This window comes from Pectinophora gossypiella, chromosome 22, assembly GCF_024362695.1.
Source record: "Pectinophora gossypiella chromosome 22, ilPecGoss1.1, whole genome shotgun sequence".
In the NCBI taxonomy this organism is placed as follows: Eukaryota; Metazoa; Arthropoda; class Insecta; order Lepidoptera; family Gelechiidae; genus Pectinophora; species Pectinophora gossypiella.
The window spans coordinates 8,936,790-8,953,281 of record NC_065425.1 but is presented as its reverse complement, the minus strand read 5'-3'; the positions used below and the strand labels follow the sequence as shown (position 1 = coordinate 8,953,281).

Here is a 16,492-nt window from a genome sequence, read left to right as displayed (position 1 = left end):
GATGAACAAGTACCCACACCTCACCGAGCTTTCTGTCCGACCAACGTGATAGACGGTGAGCCGTATCGCCGTCTACAATGGTCGAGTCAACTGTGTTAGTGAAAAGTTAAGACTAAGTATGTTTTTTAATTCGAAAATTTGTCAATAATAATAGGCTAGTTTCTAACTAGTCAAATCAGTTACTTTTTACTAAACGTCAAAACACGAAATTACTATGGAATTTGTATGAAAACGCACACTGTGACGTCACAGAAAAACGTGATAAAATGTCGGACTTATTATTACGTTTTTAAACTCATATTTTAATGATGTATCATCTCCACAGATGACCTAGCAGTAGACTACCAATTCACGTTCAACCTCTCGAAGAAGGAGGACCGTCACCTGTCCGCCATCAACTTCCGCAACGCGCCGGTGAAGCCCGACGTGGACGCAGACTTCAGCATAACGTGCAGTGCGCACGCGCGCATGAACCTCACCGTGCGCACGCGCCAGGAGCCCAACGAGCGCACGCTGTTCAGCGACGTCAACTGTACCAACTTCAGATACAAGTGAGTGGCTTACATACATACATACATTCCATACATCCATTAATTCATACATTTTTCGCGGCAGCACTGTTGAGTGTTCCTAAATTGTGTCAGTTCTCCATACTACATACGATATTTGAGTAAACGAACATATTGTTTCGGTTACATTTTTACGCTGTAACCCTTTGCGCAGCGTTTAACTGCAAAATCATCCCTAAAGATCGGAAAGAGGAATGCCATTTTCCAACTGCAATTTATCACGAATTTTAGCTGGAGAACTGTCAAAAATTAGGAACACTCAACAGTGTTGCAGTGTCGTTGAAGTATATTTGTTTTTTTTTTCTCTTGACTATGACTTTCTGGAGGTGGAGGCCTGGAGTCCTAAAACACAGGGTATCCTAGTTTTGGCTCCAGCCTCTACAAATTTTGTATTTATTTATGTATCCATGTGTTTTTGTAAGAGGAAATAAAGATTTTAATAATAATAATAATAAAACACTTTATTGCACACAAATTCACAAAACATTTACAGGATAAACTTATTCTAAGGTGGGCAAAGGCGGCCTTATCGCTAAGAGCGATCTCTTCCAGACAACCTTCGACAGAGGATATAGTACACTTGTACAGCTGCAGTGTAGCGCGCAAAAAAGTAAAATAGGATAAGAGAAAAAACATAAAAAATATATATAATTTTATATAACATATAGATTTTACTTACTATTTGGTTTTGTTGCCACCTACATTTGAGCTTCTAGTTTTGCCGCGACGCGGTTGCCATGCAGACCCCGACGATAAACATTTTGAGATAACTACCTCATAGGCTATTCTATTCCAGGTTCGCCAAGTCGGAGCACGCGTTCGGCGTCGAGGACAACGTGACCCTGACGACTTTCTTCGTTTACGTGTACGACTTTCGACCGCCCTTGTGGATCCAGATATCCTTCTCGCAGTACCCCAAGCTGAACCTGCAGCAGTTCTTCATCACGTTCTCCAGCTGCTTCCTGCTGCTGCTGCTCGTCGCCGCCGCCCTCTGGAAGATCAAACAGGTCAGTTTCAGGTCAACGATCGATCTGCCATCAGGGTTGCTAACGTGCAACGGTCCCTGACGTGGATCACGTAACGATATTAACTCAGAATAATGAGCTGAATCACTCTCTCAGTATTCGTTACGATGTCACTTACACCCCGTACAAGTATGTACAGGTAGCCATACAAGTGCGTATGGGTGTGATACCGTAACGAAAACTTTGGGTATGGTTCATACCATGACGTAGAATACGGCCTCCGTGGTCCAGTGGTTTAGCGTTGTGCTCACGATCCGGAGATCCCGGGTTCGAATCCCGGTGGGGACAAATCACAAAAATCACTTTGTGATCCCTAGTTTGGTTAGGACATTACAGGCTGATCACCTGATTGTCCAAAAAGTAAAAAGATCCGTGCTTTGGAGGGCACGTTAAGTCGTTGATCCCGGTTACTTACTGATGTAAGTACGTAGTCGTAACATGAGTCATGTCAGGGGCCTATGGCGGCTCAGTAATAACCCTGACACCAGGGTTGATGGGGTTGGTAAGTCACCTCACAATCCACACGATAGAAGAAGAATGACATAGAATAAGGAATAATACTACGTATAGAATGGCAACTCTCCGCTCCCCACCAGCGGCTGAGCTAGGTTTACCTCACCCTTGGTCTTGCTTTAGTCTTCAATCGTATGGGCGTCACACATCACACACGCAGATGCGCGTGTACGATAACGTCAATGTGAAGTGTCTGTGTAAAACGAGTTTATTTGTATGAATTGTCCGGGCTGTGATCGTGATCCTGAGTTAATATCAAGTGGTATTTTTTTTAAATTTCAGCCCCATATTACAGCTTTAAGCTATATAGAATACAAATTTAAAAAATAACAATGACAAATTATTAAAAAGCGTCACAGAAATTACCAAATTGATGAATTTGGTAATCCATCTCATAACCCACACGATAGAAGAAAAGTATTTCTTCTTGGTTCTGCATTTAAAATAACGATTTTTGATGTTGTTGTTTGAGTTCCTAGCCCTACGCTGCCAGCCCTACGCTGGCAGAGGAAGACCGAGAAGGACTTACATTGACCAAATTGGAGATGTCCTTAGAAAAGGTTTAAATACGATCTACTCTGAACCGGCGTGCGTGTATGAGGCGATTGATGAATGTGGAGGAAGCAAGAGAAGTGTGTCAGGATCGAAGCAAATGTCTCTGTTCACCCCGGTGGGAAATAGGCGTGAGTTTATGTATGTATGTTATTTATGTATTTTTGATTAATATATTTTTTTTGTCAACAGAAATACGATATGTATAGAAGAAGGCAGAGGTTGTTTGTGGAGATGGAGCAGATGGCGTCGCGGCCGTTCAGCCAAGTGTGTGTCGAACTCGAGAAGGGAGGAGGGAGTGAGTAGACTATGAATCATATGGATATTTGTCATCATCATCTGCCTAGCATTATCCCGTTTTTCACAGGGTCCGCTTGCCTAACCTGAAGATTTGACAGGTCTGGTTCTTTACAGAAGAATAGAATAGAAATAGTTTATTATAAAAGAACGCCACACACAAAAAAAAGACAACAACATCATATCAAATTTGTACTAAAACAATTACAAAAAAGCAAGACGGATGTTAGTCGAAATGATCATAAGGTGGTGGTGGACGTCCTGAGATAAAAGGGCCTCACTCAGCACAAGTCGCGGCGTGAACCACGACGCTGATATTATGTGGACCCTATTGGGTGACGCACGAACATCGTATTCCATAAACATGTGTAGAAGCTACTGCCTATCTGACCTTCCAAACCCGCGAAGGGATAATCAGCCCAATACAGGTTAGGTGATAGGTCACATACCTCCGAAAGGCATTTCTCGGGAATGTGGGTCTCCTCACGATGTTTTCCTTCACCGCTGAGCACGTGATAATCATTTATGATCCAAACATACTCTTTTAGATGAAATGTGGCGTTTCTACCCCTCTGAGGGTCAAAAAGGCCCCGAAAGGGGTCTAAAAATTAATGCTTTGATATGGACTTTTTATACCCTGAGGATACCTCCCGCATTTTATTCCCTCCGCGTGGTGGAGTATGCTCCATACCTCCTCCGGTTGATTGAGGAGAGGCCTGTGCCCAGCAGTGGGACGTGTATAGGCTATTTATGTTTTACCCTCAGAAATTGTTCGGCACAGGACCATAGAATTTATTTTGGCCTTTTGAACACGTTGATCTAGCCTGTTAAAGCATGTATTTCCCCCGCAGGCGTGGGCGTGCCGGCGCCGGTGGCGCTGGAGCCGTGCCGCGGGGGCCGCGCGGCCGTGCTGTCGCTGCTGGTGCGGCTGCCCACGGGCGGCACGGGCCGCGCGCCGCCGCTGGGCGGGCTGGCCGTGGCCTCCGCGCTCGTCACGCTGGGGCAGCACCACGCCAGCGCCGGCGCCGGCGCCGGACACGCCAAGCGGAGGCACCACTGATCGAGGTACACCTGACTGATTTTGTAACTCACCACGCTGCTCCAGTGCGGGTTGGTGGAGGTGTTTTTTACGGCTAATAGCCGGGAGGAACGGCTTAAACGTGGCCTCCGAAGCACGGAATCATCTTAGTTTTTCGGACAATTAGGTGGTTCAAACCTGAAAGTCCTTACCAAACAAAGGACAGCCTCACAAAGTGATTTCGACAATGTTATGTGTTGGCAACATTTTACTTTTTTAATATATAAAATGACAATATTTTTGTCTCTTCTTCTACGATCAACTGCAGAAGACGTATAATTTTTATGTGCCCGCTGTATTCTTTACCATCCTCTACTCTACACACCAGGCAGAGAACATCAACATCTGTGTGCGAAAACATTTTTTTTTATTTCAACCATAAAATTATACATTTTTGCACATAACATTCTCTCGCCAAACTGACACCAGCTTGTTGGCGAGTACGCTCTAGCAATGTTTGATTATACTATGTACATAAATACCATATTTTATCTATTGGTTGTAACCAATAGTATCACACTTTACGATGACATTTTAAATTCAAGCAGTGCTTTTACTAATTTTGATTTAATTACTTGTTTTGGCAGTTTGTTATTTTCTCATTAAAGATATATGAAATTCCCCATCCGGAATCGAACCCGGACCTACAGATCGTGAGCGTAACGCTCTAACCACTAGACCACGGAGGCTGTCTAAATAATCACTAACCTTTTAACGTGTAAGCATTCCGAATAATAATCATCTCATTGTGTTTGTTACAGATTGTGGAACACCAATGTATATAAGTATGTATAACATAAGCGCTGTACATAGATTGGATGGTGCGTTGCTCAAGAACGGTTTAAATACTCATTTATACGTGAAACTTTACGTGATGTTACCTGGTGATCTGAGTCTCTGAGAGTACGGTTATCTGTAATGCCATTAACTGTTATAGTCAGTGATACGAACAGGTAGAGCGATTTTTGGTACTTATAGTGGTTGTTTACTATGGAAGCGGCTTTATAATTCCCGGGAATTCCGATTCGAGTTTAAAAAAAATGTTAAGCGTTTTTTTTTTAAATTAAATATGCCAATAATAAGGTCATTTGATAGTCTGCTTACTGCATACCCTGGTGTGAAATAGGCGCGAGTTTATCTATGTATGGCATGGAATTTTGTACTATATTTCCTGTCTTATGGTAACATTTGTGATATGTTATCAATGATATTATGTAATTTTGTTATTGTAATAATGTTTAGTGTTTAAGATTGCTTTTATTTATTTATTTGTTGCTTCACTGTCGTATTGGGTAATGACAGTTGTAAGATTGAATAAATAAATAAATAATAGATAAAACAACTTCTCAAATCCCAATCTTTATAAAACACAACATTGGTATCAAAAGCTACGTACATACATAAACTGACGACTATTTCTCACCGGGGTACGCAGAGGCAGATAATCCCATTTGCTTCGGTACAGACATACTTCTCTTGCTTCCTCCAGCCGCTGCCCAACTAAAGACTTCGCAACAATGCGCGTTAGTTTCTTTCCAACCTCTCTTCTATTCCGTGGTTAAAAGTTACTTAAATTCTACTTATACATATACATAATTCCACTAATTCAAAAAGCGTTCTCCATACTTTTATATCTTGTGTGGTCAATGACCCAAAATCGCTCTACATATTCCGATCACTACGGTTCATTTTAAGTTCATATTTGGTATTTTAATGGTATTTACAATACAAAATATTACACGTTCCCTTACATTTTGTTCGATGAGAATATTCACATCAGGTAAATGGTCATATTTACCTGTTATATCATCTAACTATTGGCTAAACACATAGACCTCGTATAAGAAATAGACAACCAATCTCTGTAAACGTCTCCGCGACGCTTCTTGTCACAACCGACGGCGTGTAACGACACTGTACAACTGATATTGAACTTTATTTGAACAGGCATAACATCTTAATTTGACGGAATGAACTTATAATGGCCCCGATTCCTGCAGACACCTCCTAATTTTACTTTAAGTTATACCTGTCAGTTTCTTATCCGCCGAAAAGAAAAGGGACGGATGATTGACAGCTCTTAGGTTTAGGAAGAATGAGCAAATGAATGAAAAACCCGGGCGAATCAAAAAGGTATCTCGTTGGTGTGCTGTCAACATAATTCTGTCGGGTTATTGGCCAATGTAAAATTTTTAGACGGTCGTTTTAGATTTGCGCTTAAAATTGACGTGTGTTCCATAAATTTTATGCTTGTCGATTACCCGTCCCTTCCCTTTTCGGCGGGTTTTTATAAAAAAAAACTCCTCAGCGATTGTAGTCTATTTGTTTATACGACGTCAGTGACTAAACAGTTCAGGTTTTTTTTTTCATAGTAACTGTAAATGTATAAAATATGAAAGATATAGATTAAAAACATTTGACTTCCGTATTAGAAGTTGCCAAATAATGTATTTTTATCACGATTGAATAAATTGTGCACTTTTCTAGCCCGCTAGCGTGTCGCAGGTAAACTATACTATTGTAAGCTTTTATAAAATGTCCATTTTTTTTTGTATACTTACGTTGTAAAAGACAAACGCGTTCGAATAGGTCATGAATCTATTATTTATTTATTAATCTTGTTTATAATAAAAACAATATCAGCCATTTTATTTCGTTTAAAAATATACTCGACATCAAATTTTCATTATTTTAGCATGGTTTAAGAGGACCAGGTATGCTCAAAACTGACAATTAGCATTTCAAGGTTAGCCCAGCTGACGTCATCCCACACTGCGTTGCCATTTCGTAAAAAATAAATTACCCACGTCCAATGTTTTTAATTTACTTTGCAAGGTTATTTTGTACTATTAAAGATTTCCGTACAATTTTAATGATTATCATATATGTGACAAATAATAGTAATTGAATACACATAAACAGCCTATATACGTCCCACTGCTGGGCACAGGCCTCCCCTCAATCAACCGGAGGGGGTATGGAGCATACTCCACCACGCTGCTCCAATGCGGGTTGGTGGAGGTGTTTTTACGGCTAAGCCGGGACCAACGGCTTAACGTGCCCTCCGAAGCATGGAATCATCTTACTTTTTCGGACAATCAGGTGATTCAAGCCTAAGTCCTTACCAAACAAAGGACAGTCTCACAAAGTGATTTCGACAATGTCCCCATCGGGAATCGAACCCGGACCTCCAGATCGTGAGCCTAACGCTCTAACCACTAGACCACGGAGGCTGTTATAATTGAATACATTAGTCAGTAATTAACTTAATTTTCAATAATAAAATTTACGTCCTTGAAATATTGGAGATACCAATTAAATGGTAACACATACGTCATCAATGGGCTAGCAATGGCGACTTGTCATAGGATTGAGCATACCTAGTCTTTGTATACACATGTATTTTAGTTTAATTAATTTTGAATAAGCGTTATGATAAGATGTGCTTGCGTTTCGGTAGCTTGCTTGTAAAAGTGAATTTTGCAATTTTGGGAGTTATCGATATTGAGTAGTTAAGTAAAATGAAATTGCATTTTTATATCTAAAAATAATAATTGTAGTCACAGTAGGTTTATGTAGTTGGCTTCGTCACTGAGGGATTAGTTTCGAAAAAAATACAAAAAAAATGTAAATGGGTTGTTCTTCTTTTTTATCGACAATGATCTGTCCTTCGTTCTGCTTCTGATAAGTTATGTTTTAGAATTTTATTTCATGTTTTGATTGTCCAAAAATATAGTTATCTTATTATACTCAAAATACAAGCAAAATACTAATCGGTTCCTCAATTAGTTATTAACGTAGCTTGATCGTTTTTCACAAAATTATGTGACAGAGTGGTAAATTGAAATGCTGTCTCCGATGAAAAGGGCCACTCTGTCACAATATTTTTTGGAATGCGCCTGCAAAGAAAAGTATGTTACCAAGATAAAGAGAACCACTAAATAGTCCTCTGCAGACACATCTTTATATGATGTTTTAAAATATGTATTGCCGTTATAATTTTAAAGATGTTAAATCCGATAAATCGAGAAAATGTATTTTTATTGTCGATAAAAAAGAAGAACGACCCAACTATGATATTATGATATTTATCACACTTTTTTTTGTCACTGTTTGTTATGTTTAGATGGTTTTTCGCAATTTTTCCGTCACTCGAGGAAGCGACTGCATGTGAATCGACATCGATGTATTATTGTACGTATGCCATCACAAATATTGAAGGCTTCGGCATACTGGAACCAGGTCAGAAGCAGCGCAGTTTCAGTAGGTTTGTAGAGTTGTAGGTAATACGAGAAACTATAGATACAACCAGGTAAACCCTTTTAGAATAGTTACATTCTAATCTGATTCTCTTCAACAAAACCACTATTTACTTCAATTAATAACACATCATCATCATCATCAGCCCATTAACGTCCCCACTGCTGGGGCACGGGCCTTCCCTATGGATGGATAGGGAGATCGGGCCTTAAACCATCACGCGGGCCCAGTGCGGATTGAAGGTTATTAACGACTGCTAATGCAGCCGGGACCTACGGCTTTTTTGTGGTCACCCATCCTATGACCGGCCTTTGCGAAAGTTGCTTAACTTCAACAATCGCAGACCGAGCGCGTTTACCGCTGCGCCACCGAGCTCCAAGTATAACAATACTTGAACAATATAACAGGAATATTCCCGCGAAAAGCGCATCACTGGGTGTAGTTTCTTGTATTACATGCAAGGACCCGCACTCAAACGTAGTTCAATGTGCCGAAGCCTTAAATACACGGTGTTAGTGATACCGTACCGAATACTGAGGTGGATGATTCAGAGTTAATATCAAGTGGAATTTTCTGTCGCAAAATTCATCAATCTTTTGTTCTATTTTTTAAATTCCTCTTGATATCAACTCGGAATCATGGTCTGAATCATCCCTCAAAGTATCCGTTACGGTGTCACTGCACCCTGCATTATTACATATAGGATACTACTCATAAAAATCACTTTTACATGTAATATATTTAATGTAAATAGTCAAGGTTGACAAGACTATGATATTTTTCTTACGACTGATGTATATTGGTGTAAAAAAAGTTCTTTTTGTATGAATGCATTTAGTTTGTGGACGTTGTGTTGGATTGAAGGTAGATACGGATACTTCCCTCTATGATTAAAAAGAAAAACGTGTGGTCAGCTTTTGTTTCCAAGGCGGTCTAAAAAGGCACACCAGTAAAAAAACTACAGTCGTTTCTCTAATACATTATAAATAAATAAAGTAAGTGCACAATTTCAACAAGAGATAAATGGCAATATTGCTTTTTTAGATGAATAACTTCAATGTGGCCTTTTTACAGTGCCAGACCTAATGCAGCAAAATCGGGGCAGCGGGTAAAAAAATGGGAGATCATTTTCTAAGTACACGTATATACAAAGACAAAACAATATACGAATTATTTTCTTATATTCACCCCACACACATACCCCACACACACACACACATACCCCCCCCACACACACATACCCCCCCCACACACACACACATACCCCCCCCACACACACATACCCCACACACACACACACACACACACACACATACAACCCCCCCCCCCCAACACACATACACACATCCACTTGCGGGCCGGTAAAAATTTGTCGATCCCGCGCGAAACGGGACATTTGACAACACTAAGTCAACTTCCATGTTATCATGTTGCTGTTACTTCTTGTTTTCCTAGCCCGGTTTGACCTATGGCTGGGCGAGAGCTTCCTCTGAGCTTCCAATTCACCACGGGTGGGCTCTCCATTCAAACTCCAGGTCTCCAGGTCTCTCCATTGCTTGCTGGGATTGCCTCATTTCATTTTTTATATAACAAGAAAAACAACATTGGAAGCAAATCATTTCACATTCTGCTCGCCATATTTCATGATTTTATTACGAGAATTTTATGGTTGACGCTGACTTTACGTTTTTCTCTTTTTTAATGCGATTTTTTTTTTATTTAAAAAAGATCTTCATGTCCAAACACAACGGCCATAAGTTTTAGTAATAAAAATATTTTGTATTATAGTTGTAGACGAGGAAATATTTACGTATTTTTTTTATTGAAGAACATAATTATGATTTAATCCGTTAATATGACAATAGTAAATAATTTCATATCTTAGGAATATGCAACATACTGAAAGTGAAACAACTTGTCATCATTACACAATTATACACGGTGTTAGTGACATCGTAACGAAAACTGAGGGGGATGATTCACACCATGATTCTGAGTTGATATCAAGTGGAATTTTTCGTCGCAAAATTTTTTTTTTAGTTTTTTAATTATTTTCAATTCCATACTTTTGCGACGGAAAATTCCACTTGATATCAACTCAGAATCATAGTCTGAATCATCCCTCAAAGTTTTCGTTACGATGTCAGTAACATACTGTATATATATTTTATTTGAAGTAACGGTCTTATTTTTTTAAAGCAGTTTAATTTTAAATTTAGTATTGCCATCACCATATTGTTATGCCTTATTAAAAAATACATGATATAAATAGTTATTAAAAAAAACAAAAATGATACGCCACTATAGGCATTTATAACTACTTCCTTTGCCTATTATTTTCTTAGTCCCAACAGGCCAAATTACAAAATTATAATTTTGAATGGCCCTGATACCTGCAGACACCTAATGACTCCTAATTTTATTTTCGGTTATCTCCGTCATTTTCTTATCCGCCGAAAACGAAAGGGACGGATGACTGATAGCTGTTAATTAAGAAAAAAATGAGCGAATGGATGAACAGTCCGGGCGATTCATAGGTATTTCCCTCGCACGCAACCCGTTTGACATGTCCTGGCAACTTAACTCTGTCGGGTTATTGGCCGATGTAAAATCAAGGGTTGTTAAAGACTTCTGCCTAAACTTGACCATTACCTGTCCCTTTTCTTTCTAGCGGATAAGAAAATGACAGGTATAACTTATTGTATGGTGTCTACAGGAGTCACCACCTCTATAACCAAGTAACATTACCATCACATTAAATATTTTGGTTTCTTTGATCTCATCATTTTCTAACAGGGAGTTTAGAAAGGCCACATTAAAGCAATTCATCTAATAAAGCAAAATTGCAATGTCACATTTGCGCATATAAAAGCAATATTGCTTTTTTAGATGAATTGCTTCAATGTGGTCTTTTTAACACCCAGATATATTTTTTTCTTATTAGAATTCATACTTTATTAGGGTTAATATACAATGAAAATCGCCACACTATTCCATATTATATATTATTACCAACAATTACTGTTGCAGTCAAACTTCGAAAATGTAATTTTCTCGTAGTCCGCAGAAATCTCTTATGTCTGAAATAAATTTAAAACAGATGTTCTTTTATAGAAAAAAATAATTGAAAAGCGAGATTTAGGCGAGACTGTTTTTTTAATTTTGACAAAAGTACCGTCCTATGAATGGTATGTTAAAATGCGAATCATCGAAGTAAAGTAAGTTATGACGTAGATCGTCGGTGAAAATATATGACCGCCTTATTACGAAACGAAGAAAGATAAAATTAAATTAAAATTCACGCCTCGAATGAAATAAACGGATTTTAATGGAACTAATTTATAAGTCAAAAATTGGCTACTATTTTATTTTCTCGAAAAAGCTATATATACTACCTATTAAAAATTTTTTTTCTTCATTAATTTCAAATTTCGCTCGAAAATGGTTGGTCATGTAACATTTTGCCGAATAACGTCACATTTCAATAAACATAGAAACTGTCAAACAGTATAACTTGAAACCTGACAGTATTTTGTGATATCTGACGTCACTTGAAGCTCAATCATGGCCGACCGTGTTTCGAGTCTTGTTATACAGATAAAAAATCGCGTTCTTATTTTGTAAAAATTAAAAAAAAATATTAAAAATATCTAAAAGAGATAGATAAAATACTTTATTGAGCATAATAATGGACACAAAATACAGAGATAAGAACAACATAAATAGAAAAGCACAACAGGCGGCCTTATTGCTCATGCAGCAATTAGAAATTTCTTCCAGGCAACCTTTGGGTACAGGAACATTTGATTTGTGATCTTAAGAAAACTTAAAAAAAAAAACTATTGGGTAATTATTCTAATTATGGTTAAATGATAAATTACCATGTCCGATATATTTTTTATTGTTACAACTGTCAAATGGCGAAGTCTATGCAGAGTTCATTTTAAACCTTAATTAAATTCGTTTCTTCGTTTTGTAGTAAGGCGGTAAATGTCTCGCCTAAAAATATATTAAAAAAAAAATTGACACTGAGCATGCTCCACTATTTTATAACTTTTCAAACAACAAGAAAGTCTTCAAATAAAACATTTTCGAATATTTTACTGGATTGGGTAAGTCTGATACGGAAGGATAGGAATTAATTTAAATCTCACTTTACCAGAGTTGAGAGCCTAAGTATCGCATGACCGCCTGTATCCATTCGTCTTAAGGAAAAACCGTGTAACCTCTTTTTTGAAAAATCACATTCAGATGTGATTTTCTTCAACAAAACCTTGAATTTTATTCAATTAATTTCATAACAGGTTACATTTGAGACCATATTTTATTACCTGAATTGAAGCGTTTGTATTGCCAGGTTTTGTTAACTAAAATCAAATCCGAAGGTAATTTTTCAAATATACAAGTGTTGTTATTCTTGAAATTAAAAGGTTAAACGGAGGCAAATCTGTACAGCGCCATCTATATTGTGTTTTAGGGAACGTAGCCTGGAAAGTATCTATTTCAGAAGCGAAACTATGTAAACGATAAAAATGTGGGACTTCTTTTTTCCCATTTATTGCCCCTATAGAGAATATATGACCCTGAAAACTTCACCTTCAAATCAGGCATCAATCCTCTATAGTGAGATTAAAAAAAACAAATCCTCCGCGACAGACATACCGAACCCACTTACTACCTTTTCTTACTTTATGAGATTAGTAATGTTTAAATTGTATGTGATATAGTTTTTGGAAACAATAGATTTACAAATTCTCTGTACCGTTTTGTAAAGGAAACATTTTCGATAGTAGACTGCATAAAACGCAGGTTAGTCGAGCGTTTAGTCACAGCATTTTACATTCCCTCCGCCTGTCCCCAAATCGATCGACTGATTGATTTGATGAACTGACGCCCAGGGGCGTTATTTTTAAATCGCTCGCTTTCAACTCACGTTCGAATACACCTATTTCACGCAGCACATTAGAACTTAACATTTGCAAGATGGAACAGGTATATATTTGTTACACGTGAGTGGAAGGCGACCGATTCGAAAATAAAGCCCCCGGATATTTGTAATAGAAAATATATTGGCCTCGATTCCTGCAGACACCTCCTAATTTTAGTTCAAGTTATACGTGTCATTTTCTTATCCGCCGGAAAGGAAAGGGATGGATGATTAAGAACTGTTAAAGTTTAAAATGAATTAGTGAATGAATGAATAATCCGGATGAATAAAATAGGCTTTTCGTTGATACGCAACCCGTTAGACTTGTGCTATCAACTTAATTCTGTCGGGTTGTTGGCCGCTATAAAAATTTAAGAGGGCTGCCTAAAATTGACATGTGTTCCATAAATTTTACGCCTGTCGATTACCCGTTCCTTTCCTTTTTGGCGGATAGGAAAATGACAGGTATAACTTAAAATTAAATTAGACGGTGTATACAGGAATCAGCTCCATTTTGTATCTACACAGCTTTTTTTTATCGAAAATGTTTCCATAAGTTTAAAACAAAATGTTGAATAGTGTTGATAAATATTTCTGGTTATAAGTATGCCTTAATTTCCAACCCTATTGTCTGCCTTTTAATATTATTTTGTAAGAAAGTAATGAACGAATGTGGGTTGTGTCATTTACAATAATGTCACCGTATTTCTGGTTTACTTAATATGTAAGGTAAAATCATTAGAACTCAATTACTCTTTTGTGTAAAAGCCTAAATTCTGTGACGTCACAATGTTAAAATAGTATCGATTCAAGCGGACGAACCGTAATTTTACGTACGTAACAGAGTACCATCCATTATGATGTAGAAAATTAATTTTACGCCTTTAAGAAATAGTGTTGTCTTTCTCTTACATTTAGTACAAGAAAGAGATGGCGCTAGCTTAAGGCTTGTCAGGGATTAAACTACTTAACAATTTTAAGGACAGCCTATACTCGATCGATACCCCGATACGCCACCTTATAAATAAAATGTAACCAGGAATGAACATGGGTTTATTTGACAGCCAAGCAAAATTGAATCCAATTATCACACATTTCGACTAAACTTTACTTGGTTGTCAAATACTTAAACCCACGTTCATCCCTGGAAACTATTATGAATAAAAGGTCAATTTAATGACCTTCAGTCAGAGTCAGTCTCCTTTGCAGCGAATAACTTTTTTTTATCTTTGCAATGACACGACCCACTCTCTACAAAGTCACTCGTATATAGCGACGTCACATAATGTTATGTAAATTGTCATTATACTGCGAAGATAGAGACAGGGCATACGTTGTTTATTTAAGATAATCAATATTAATTATATTTATGAATACATTTTCTGCGAAACTAGAGATAACGTAACATACTTACGCAAAAAAAGCTTTATTTTGTAAAATTATTCATCATCAATTATTCATTCGATTATTAATTTAAATTGCCTTTGGATATATTGTCTGTAAACCACTTGGTATGAATGGAGTCTCAGGAAATATTTACGGTATGTTTATTTTTAAAAATAAGAACTTAATAAAAAGGTCTAACCTAACCTAACCTAACCTGATGATGCGTTTGTGGTCACTAGTTCGATCGTCTTACTACTGAAAACTTATATTCTCATTTGTTCGACATTCTCGAACTTGTGAGAATGAGGGTTATTCTTTCTTTTTTTTCTCCAGCTGCTGGATAGATGGCACTGGACTTGATAGGTTACTGTAGGGACTAAACGTTAATTATTTCTGCGTTTTAAAACGTTTGTAATAATTAAAACACATAACAGACATCTCTTAATTTTACTTTAAGTTATACCTGTCATTTTCTTATCCGCCGAAAAGGAAAGGGACGGATGATTGACAGCTCTTAATTTTAGGAAGAATGAGTAAATAAATGAATAACCCGGGCGAATTTTTAGACGGTTGTTTTAGATTTGTGCTTAAAATTGACGTGTGTTCCATAAATTTTATGCTTGTCGATTACCCGTCCCTTTCCTTTTCGGCGGATAAGAAAATGACAGATATAACCTAAAATAAAATTAGATGGTATTTACAGGAATTAGCACCAATAACGGGTTCTTACCGCGTTTGAATCAGGGATATGAGACTCCCGATATTTATATGGCACTTGCAACAGTGTCGAAATATCGGGAGTCTCATATCCCTGATTCAAACGCAGTAAGAACCCGTTATTATGTGTTTTAATTTTGTTAATAACCGCGTAAACTTAAAACGTTTATGTCAAAATAATTTTTGAACATAAATAACAAGGAAAAAAGAAATCAATCTTTTATTAGTACGTGGCAGCTTGGCAATGGCCCAGTAACGTAGTTGGTTAAGCGCCCTCTAACGAGTTGTTGAGAACTATTAAAACGTCTAAATACATTTTTTTATTACAGTGTCCTTTTTCATACAAATTCCGTAGTAATTTCGTGTTTTGATGTTTAGTATAAAGTAACTGATTTGACTAGTTGGAGAGTAGCCTATTATTTTCATGTAGGTATCATAATTTAAATTCAGAACTAATCACTTTATAATTGTTTATTTTATATTCGACAATCGATCGAATGAGAAAAATAACCTCATTAGTTCGACTAACGAACTTATGAATTGATCATAATCAGACTAGTGGTACTAAGTGACTGATGATAATATTTTTTTTTAAGTTCGTAACAGATGCCCTGTTTCTTATACTTCCCGTTCTATATGTAGATATAGTGTAGATGTAAGTCTTAATGTGTAACGACCGTTGTAAATATCCTGACACATAAATTATTGTATTTCATAATAAAATAATCAATCAGTCGACGTTGTTTGATTTTTACATTATACAGGGTGTTAGTGACATCGTAACGAATACTCAGGGGGATGATTCAGACCATGATTCTGAAATTGGAATTTTTCGTCGCAAAATTCATGGTTTTTTTAGTTTTTTTTAAATTATTTTCAATTCTATACTTTTACGATGGAAAATTCCACTTGATATTAACTCAGAATAATCAGATGAATCATCCCCCTCAATGTTCGTTACGATGTCACTTACACCCCACACAAGTACATACGGTAGCCATACAAGTAGGTATGGGTGTTAGTGACACCGTAACGAATATTGAGGGGGATGGTTCAGACCATGATTCTGAGTTGATATCAAGTGGAATTTTCAGTCTGAATATTCCTGAAAATTTTTGTGTTTTTTTTAATTATTTTCAATTCCATACTTTTGCGACGGAAAGTTCCA

General features: G+C 37.3%; 1 protein-coding gene across 1 annotated transcript in view; it reads left to right on the top strand.

The window, feature by feature from the left end:
- Window positions 1-16,059, top strand: part of LOC126377261 (attractin) — a 39,263-nt gene extending 23,204 nt beyond the window's left edge. Inside the window, exons 22-26 of the mRNA XM_050024984.1 lie at window positions 326-551; window positions 1,366-1,576; window positions 2,852-2,957; window positions 3,808-4,021; window positions 4,796-16,059. Coding sequence (XP_049880941.1) covers window positions 326-551; window positions 1,366-1,576; window positions 2,852-2,957; window positions 3,808-4,016 — 752 coding nt within the window. The 3' untranslated portion in view covers window positions 4,017-4,021; window positions 4,796-16,059. The remainder of the gene's footprint in view (window positions 1-325; window positions 552-1,365; window positions 1,577-2,851; window positions 2,958-3,807; window positions 4,022-4,795) is intronic.
- Window positions 16,060-16,492: the final 433 nt, after the last annotated feature.